This window comes from Acanthisitta chloris, unplaced genomic scaffold, assembly GCF_000695815.1.
Source record: "Acanthisitta chloris isolate BGI_N310 unplaced genomic scaffold, ASM69581v1 scaffold41598, whole genome shotgun sequence".
Taxonomy (NCBI): domain Eukaryota; kingdom Metazoa; phylum Chordata; class Aves; order Passeriformes; family Acanthisittidae; genus Acanthisitta; species Acanthisitta chloris.
The window spans coordinates 1-8,888 of NW_008689459.1; the positions used below are offsets into that span (position 1 = coordinate 1).

The following is an 8,888-nucleotide window of genomic DNA, read 5'->3' on the forward strand; positions in this document are numbered from 1 at the left end:
CCGCGGCGTGCGGGATGGAGAGAGCCGCCGGTGCCCCCGCGCCGGGCGGCAGCTACCCGCAGAAAAACGCCGAGATCCTCAGCAGCCAGTACGGCATCAACCTCTTCCTGGCCGGGCTGCTGCTCACCTTCGCCTGGGCTGTGCACGCCGTGGGCATCAGCAAGAGCCACCTTCTCTCCTACCTCATCACGCTGATGCTCATCCAGCTGCTGTGGATGCTGTGGTACCTCTGCAGGAGCTGCACGCAGAGGAGGCTGATCCAGGACAAGGACACGCACGCTGGAGCTCGCTGGCTGAAGTGTGAGTACTGGCACCGCACGCGAGGCATCTTGGAGGTCTCTTCCAACCTGGTTGATTCTATGATTCTCTGATCTGTGCCATCACCTGTGTCTGCTGTCTCTTTGTTACCCTCTCCATCCCTACCAGGAGGCATCCTGGTATTCACAACATGCAGTGCACTCTAAAGTAAATATATGCATAAGCTGAACATACTCAGAGATTGTATGGGAAAGCTGTTTGTTAAACACCCTCACTTTCCAACCTACCATTTTCAGTGCTGAAAGCTCCAGTGCCTTTTTTTCCCCTTACTGGGCTAGTTTGGATATGCTTGAAAAATTAAGTACAGCTAGTGAAAGAGGCAATTTTGTTGGTGTCATGCAGCTCTTTTGCAGGAATAATCACCTTTTCCAGATGGTATAATGCAACTTACTTTAGGATAGTACCAGTCAGGGGGGTCCTCAATTGATCTCTATACCAATGTGTATCAGAGATTCCCATTTATATGTGTACAGTGATGCTTTAGAAACATCTGTAGACTGAAGAGGACAAAATCCCTGGCCAGATCAGTTTGTAGGTTAGTACATAAAGCAGTTAAGCAAGGAATCTAAAATGAGCTTTAGCTTGTAGGAAAAGTATACAAGTTTGCAAGGGCAGTGGTTGGATTTGATGACCCTTATCTCCAGAGTCAGGTGTGTACTGGAGTGAGGATATAAGGGTATATTGAGAGAAGGCAGTTGGGGAGCACATCACAGAGTTGTGGGGACAGGAGTGCTGTGTTTCTGGGTCCCAAGAACAAGAAACAACCTACATCAGTGCTGTGTGGGTAATAGGCAAGTCTAGTTTTACCACAACCTTTTCCAGTCTCAGCACTGTAAATGATAGGTTGAAAACTAAAGTATTTTAAATGGAATACTCTTAAGACAGCTTTTCCATAAAATATTTCCTACCTGCTAGCAATGAGACAACAGTTAATTAACACAGCAGCTAATGAAATATCTAAATGAAAATTCCAGGAACATCTAAAACCTGATTATTTTGAAAAGTAAGGTTGTGCTGTGGAAATGTAGTTTGTTCTCAATCTCAGTGCTTGAGTGTCTTTTATGTTCTTTGCAGCTGTTGATAATTGTGTATGAATTGCTCAAGGAAAATCTCTTTTTTCTTTTCTAATGTCTAACATACATCCATGGTCTATAGACTCTTTCCTGAAATGTATAGAGTTCACATACCAACTGCTGAATTGTTCCTCTTGATTATTTACTGTTTTCCAAGGCAATGTTAATCTCAGAGCATTTTTCATTTGTTTACTTATATGGCTTACAACCTCCTGAAATTCATTAGTGCAAGGCTTACTTTGATCCTATCTTGGACCAAACTATCCTTTTGTTACTTGGAGTGTAGTTTTCCCCTCCTAAGTATGGAATAAATACTGCTTAACATTGGTAAGTACAGCAGGACCCCCTGCCCTTTTCCTTTTGGCACTGCACTCACAGCATTTCATTTGTCCTACAGGATATAAGGAGTCACAGAAACTTAGAAATAAGATCCTGGCTTGAGCTACTAGGTTACCTTATCCATTTCTTTTACCAGCACAGGATGGTTCTTTGTACTGGCTTCTCAAGTGGTGCAGCTTCCATGGCTCCTCTTGGATGTCTAGGCTGCAATTCAACAAATTCGCCCTTAGGGAACGACCTACACTTTCCTATTCTTAGGAGTTTCTTGTAGTTACAACAAGTCTGTACAACTCCTTTATGCTCTGTTGGTAAAAGAAAACTTATTTGAGCTAAGGAAAAACTCAGGTGGCAATTCCTCTGCCAAGATTTCCCTTCCCCTCCTCTTTATCAGTGGTTTTGTCATAGAATTTTTTATCTGAAAGACTAAAAGTCCAAAAAAGGAAAGGGGGGGGATGGAGTGAGACAGACATATTTTCAGCAAGTCTTTCCGCAGAAAGCTCTCTACAATTTTTTACTAGCTTTATCAGCTGATTTTGAAGAATATCTCCTTGCTGTCATTGTGAGAGCAAATGTCTTTGTATTAAACAGTATAAAATGAGTATATTTTAGTGAATCCTTTCAAGTTGTATCACGGAATCACACAGAACCACAGAATCATAGAATTAGTTAGGCTGGAAGGGACCATAGTGGGTCATCTGGTCCAACCTCCCTGCTCAAGCAGGGTCATCCTAGAGCACATGGCTCAGGATTGTGTCCAGATGGTTCTAGAATATCTTCAGTGAGGGGGAATCCACCACCTCTCTGGGCTATCTGTCCCAGTGCTCAGTGACTGCACAGTAAAGTCAGAGTGGAACTACAGTACAGTCATCTCTGTAAAGACAAGATGCAGGTACAGTTCAGGAGGCAGATCACTAATCCAGGACATGTTTGTTGTTTATTTCTGTGAATTTAAGCCTGAGCCCCTTGCCTTGCCTTCCCTCTTCACACTCCTTCTAGCTAACAAGTCCCTTGTGATCCTATTCTGCAGAACTTTTACATTATAAAACACATTTTCCACCCATTTTTTTCTGACATTACCTGAAGCAGATCCTCAGGGCTTAAACCTACACCATAAATTCATTGGGAAATTACCTTACTACTGTCATGTATCCTACTACTCTCATGTACTCTACTGCTGTCAAATACCTCTCTAAAATACTCTGTAAAGTCAACATATCCACAACAATTTATCGTAGAGTAATTGATAATCCTTTTGCTTCAGAAGATAGCATTTGCTTTCTTATTGAAACAATCATAACACTTGTGAAGTCCCTCAAATTGTCGTAAATCAGACAAATAGGCTGTTTTCTGCATACTTTCTAAAGAAACCATCAATCACAAAATCAGTAATGGAATAATTTAGGTAGGAAGGGACTTCTGAAGGTCATCACCTTGCTCAGAGCATGTCCAGCTACCTCAGGTAGAGTTTTTTCAGAAGAATTAACAATTCTGAGCTTTTTTAGAATGATTTGCATTCCTTAAGTAAGGAAGAAAACACAGTTTGATCTCAAGAGTAGCCTAGAATTTTGCATTTTTAGATGTCATGTACTTTTACACAGAAGGAAAATAGCACATCTATTTAAGTGTGAGCTCCAGTCCCGTTACATGCGCTAGAAGTAATACAAATTAACTGACATAAGAAGCATAAAATAAAAAAACTCTGTAGGATTACATAAATGCATAAAGTGCAGAGCTGAGATTTTAGGTTTTGAAATACCAAAGCAGAAGATTTTCTCTCTTGGTAGAAATGACACTCAATCAGTAGCTTGATGTTGTTCTTATTATGCAGAGACTGTAAAACAGAAACATAAAATCCTACTGCAATTCATACCTTTGTGGTTAAAAAGGTTTCTAAAGTCTGTTTCTGTTTAAATGTAAAGGATCAATGAAATAATAAAATTACACCTTTTAGTAATTTCTGCTTTATTTATAACAGCTCAACTTTAAGAATAAAGGTGTTATTAATTGAATAAATTATTAGTGTTACTTTTTTGTTACCACAAGTGGAACATGTGGTGCTTATATGGAAGTTAGGTTGTATATTTATCTTATAAAAGATAAATATTCATCAAAGCCAACACTAGTGATGTTATTACTCTGTGAGGATACTAATATATACTGATATATACATACTGATGCTGATATATGTCATAAGGTCTAGTTAAGGTCCATGGATAAATTTTCATCTAGTCTTCATTCAAATAAGCCCAAATTAAATCCAGTGAAAGCCTATTTGAACAAAAAAACCCCAAAGCTGAACCCAAAAAAAATAAATCCTGAGAAGGCTTAGAGTTTGATTCAGTAGTTTTATTGCCAGTTGAGCATAGTCATACAGGTACAACCCCCAAAATAATAATAATTAAACAAGGAGAAATGTATTTTAAAGTTCTTCAGGATACAAAATACGTATTTAGAGAAACATATTAGGGTATTTTTTTGTGTGTGTGAAATATAGATGCTGAAACTAAGTCTTTAGTTCCTTTCTAGTAGAACAAATTGTACTTGTGGTCTCTGAGTTAAAGTGCAACCTCCTGAGCCATGGGGAGGGCACACCAAGTGATTGTGTTACTTTCATAAATTACAGGCACTTATTACATGGAGTCAATTATCTTCACTAACATCAATCTGCTTTTATTTCCCTAACAAGAACACAGATATCAACCAACTTTACTTCCCCTAAACAGATTCTAGTATATTGGACAAATTGTCTTGAGACATTATAACTATACATTGACATTTTCTAATATCTTTTTCCTTTGTAGGTGGCATTACATTATTTGCAGTGATTACTTTGATTCTGGACTCTTTTAAAATTGGATATTACATTGATTTTTCAAACTGTTTATCACCAACTGAAGGTATTTTTCCTGTTACACATGCTGTGCACACCATTCTACAGGTAAAAGTCACTGGTTGCATTTTTATATTATATCTCTATTTCTTACCAAAAATACATTTTATTTTGTCATCAGCGGAATTTATACCAGTTTAATTTCTAAGCATATCACAGGAGACTTTTGAGGACTATATACTTGTGCATGTATGTATTTCTTACGTATAAATTCAGTCTTTGCAACCTGAAATTGCTCTGCCATAAAATTCATGTGGGTTCAGAAAGGAATAATCAAAAAATCCTCTCCTGTAGCTGAAGTTACATAGGTTATTTTTTTAGTTACAGTTTTATAACTTTCAGAATTTTCAGGCTGGAATGAGCACCTTGACTAAAGACAAGTCCTTTATTTTGGTGTGTAGGACTTGCCACACAAGTTCAATTCAACCTATCTATCCTGGTATCCCATTTGTATTAGGGGTGGAGGCCTGAGAATTCAAAGGGGCCAAAACCCTTCCCTGCTGGTTATGAAATACTTGCACAACTTGCCTATAAAAAATGAACAAAGATATTCCTTCTAGAAGCATTTGGTTATGCTCATCAGTGGCTGCACAATAGCAAACATAGTGACTCCTGTAAAATGTTCCAGCTGCTTGTTTGTTGTAAGGTTTTGGGTCAATAGTGTATGGTGACATTCCATAGCTGATTGTTCCTCACATTAATTCCTATGAACCACTGACATCAGGTTTGTAGGAAAGAAGGAAAGAAAAGCCACTCAACTGAGATACTCGGTTATAGCCAGGTACTGTAATGCATTTTCCAGTCATTCAGAAAGAAAAGAAAGATGTTCCCAGCAGTTATCATTGCTGTAAATGAGCTTTGAACAGCCAACGTTCTTCTGCTTTCTGTAGAAAAAAAGAAAAAGCATTGAAATTTAATTAGTAACTCTGACCTTTTCTATATTTCTCTGTGAAGGTCAAATTCTGATTTGGTTGAAGTAATCTTAATTTCACATTCTCATAATGTCCACTGTCTGTATCTTGCAACTTCTTTGCTTTACTTTTCTCTGTATTCCTTTCATTTAGGTGTACTTTCTGTGGTGTCATGCAAAGGATGTTATCCAGTCTTTCAAAACACTTGAAAGGTAAAGTGGATCTGATCCTCATCTTAATGTTAATAGGTCTAGGTTTGTACAGTGCTTTAACACCTACAGTTTTACTGTATGATGGACAGTGAAAATATACAGAGATTGATTCTACTCTAGATTGTGTAGAGTAGAATGAAATAGAATAGTTAAACAGAAAGTAACTCCATTTAATTTAAACTGTACTTACATTTTGTAATATACAGTAGTCACAGAATACGTACATTTTTCTCATGAGAGAGGGAAATAGGCAACATATGATACCACAGTGTCACTTGACATTTTTGAACGAAGGAAGTGACATGGATGTGTCATTAGGACTATGCACTTTATTATGTCTTCTTATTTAGCTACTGAAAGGGAATCTGCATCAGTAACCTGCAGTCAGCGCAGCCTGTGCAGATTCCTTCAACAATTGCTTTATTTTGTAGGTTTGGGGTTATCCATTCTGTGTTTACAAATTTGCTCCTGTGGACAAATGGAGTGTTAGCAGAGTCTAAACATCAACTGAATGAACATAAGGAAAGACTAATCACACTTGGTTTTGGCAACATAACTATAAGTAAGTGAAAGGGTTGGTACATTTTGGAAATCCTGCTGTAGGACACTCATACAAAATACTGCAGGACAGAGCTGGGTCATTCATGACTATGTTATATTTGTTTTCTTTGTTCACTTTAAACAAGTAATCTTTATAATGCACATAACTAATCTCTCTCTTTCCTTTAGTTCTAGATGACCATGCACCTCAATGCAATTGCACAACAACAACTCTCTGCTCAATATTTTCTCAAGGAATATATTACCTGTATCCCTTTAATATAGAGTACCATATCCTCGCGTCCACGATGCTCTATGTCCTGTGGAAGAACATTGGCCGCAAAGTTGAGCACCACCAGCAAAACAAAACTGCATTCAAGTTCCATGGCATAACCGTTGGGATGATTTTTGGATTAATTGTGTTAACTAGCACAATAGGCATAGTTGTTGTGTATTTAATTCAGATTGGAGGGTCAAAAATCAAGAGTGAGTTAGCACTCACTATGTTTTACTTGCATGCTATCTTTGTGTTGGCTCTCATGTGTACAGCTGGAATCGTCGCCCTCCTCATCTACAGACTGGAAGAGAGATCGTTGGATAATTCCAAGAATCCTGCTCGAAAACTCGATGCAGAACTGCTGGTGGGCACAGCTGCAGGGTCCTGGCTGCTCTCCTGGGGCTCAATCCTTGCCATTATCTGTGCCCAAGCTCACCCAAAATACACGTGGTACAACCTGCCCTACTCTGTCCTGGTTATTATTGAGAAATATATCCAGAACCTCTTTATCATTGAATCCATCCACCGTGAGCAGGAAAAGGTGAATGATGACATTAAAACTCTTCGAATAGTGACTATATCTCGGGGGAGCACTTTGTCCCTTACCCCCTTGTACAAAGAGATTTACAACGGCAGAACCACTCGTGACCCCAGGGAGGTGCCCTGTCTGTTTAAGGGCAGCATTTGTGGGAGAGAAAACAATGGTGCTGGTGTTGCCCAAGAAGAAACGAGTCAGGACAATAGTTCGGCCATGCATTCAGACTCAGATTTCTCATTTTACAGTAGTAACTCGGTTACTAACAACAAGAGGAGAATTCTGAAGAACATTGCTGCATTTTTGTTCCTCTGCAACCTTTCGGTAAGACATTTTGAACAAGTTAATAGCCAAAAGCTTCCCAGCCTTTCTTGTCTGATAAGTATATTAAAATCACGTGGTTTTGTAGACCTCATAGTACCCTTTGAGTATCTGAGGGGCCTACAGGGGAGCCAGAAAGGGACTATTTGTTAAGAACTGCAGTGACAGGACAAGGGGCAAAGGGTACAAATGAAAGAGGGAAAATTTAGGCTAGACATTAGGAAGAGATCTTTTCCTGTGAGGGTGATGAGACACTGGCACAGGTTGCCCAGGGAGGCTGTGGCTGCCCCAACCCTGGCAGTGTTCACAGCCAGGTTGGATGAAGCCTTGAGCAACCTGCTCTGGTGGGAGGTGTCCCTGCCCAGGGCAGGGGGTTGGGACTAGATGATCTATAAGGTCCATTTGAGCCCCTAAAATTCTATGATTCCACAGTTTGTAGGAAGTAAATTTTACTTCTTCTGGAAGAATAAGTGAATATGCCTTTAGGAAACAAATGTTATTTAAATGTGGAAAATGGGAACCTAAGCTTGTTTCAGTCACAGTCCAAGAACTACGATAGCAGCACAAGCTGAAACTCTCTTCCACCAGTGGGTCCCAGTAGCAACAGGGAGGGTTTTCCTAGGGATTTCTGAAACCAGTTTGCAGTATGGTGGAGTCACAGTCATTAAGGGCTATTGACTTGTATCACTGGTGATTAATATTGGCCTTGCATTCTTCCCTCGCAGCTGTGGATACCTCCGGCGTTCGGGTGCCGCCCGGAATATGACAATGGGCTAGAAGAAATCGTTTTTGGCTTTGAACCTTGGATAATTGTTGTGAACCTTGCCATGCCTTTCTCTATTTTCTATCGGATGCATTCAGCTGCCTCTCTCTTTGAGGTCAATTGTAAAACATAGCTCATACATGGTCCCTCAGTGAACAATCGATTGAATAATTAAGTAAATAAATAGCAGTTGAAGGAGTGGATGAATGAATGGGTGAACGCAGCAGCTGCTCAATAAATAGAAGAGCCAATATTTTCTTTTAAAAGGAAGGACCATAGCTAATAGCATGTAATGTTTTTTATTTTTCCTTCCACATATTTTGTTATATATGTGGTGTTATTGTATAGGGACACTTTTCGGAATCATATTAGTGTTAATATGATTAACACTACATAGGAAAGTTAATTTGATCTCATTAATCTTTGTTTTAGTCATCTGGGATTTGGCCTCTATATAATTTGTAAGGCTTTGTTTTCATTCATTGTGGCTTGTGAAAGGGGTTTACAAAGAATTCCATATGACTTAGGAGGGAAAATCCCAGGAACAGCTGAACTGAGTGTCACTCCTGAATCACAGAGATACTATGAAAACTCAAACTCTTAATTCCTTTATTTTTTTTAATAGTAAAACATGAAAACATTTGCTATATAGTTGAGATGTGGGAATTAAAATCCCTGAATACTGGTAAAAATCAATATATAATTATTA

General features: G+C 39.0%; 1 protein-coding gene across 1 annotated transcript; it reads left to right on the forward strand.

Moving 5' to 3' along the window:
• Positions 1 to 14: 14 nt before the first annotated feature.
• Positions 15 to 8,301, forward strand: OTOP1 (otopetrin 1; the record flags this gene model as incomplete). The annotated part of the gene is made up of 6 exons (XM_009081393.1): positions 15 to 300; positions 4,532 to 4,668; positions 5,685 to 5,743; positions 6,175 to 6,305; positions 6,473 to 7,419; positions 8,142 to 8,301. Coding segments are annotated over exons 1-6 (1,720 nt in total), but the record flags the coding sequence as incomplete, so codon positions are not given.
• Positions 8,302 to 8,888: the final 587 nt, after the last annotated feature.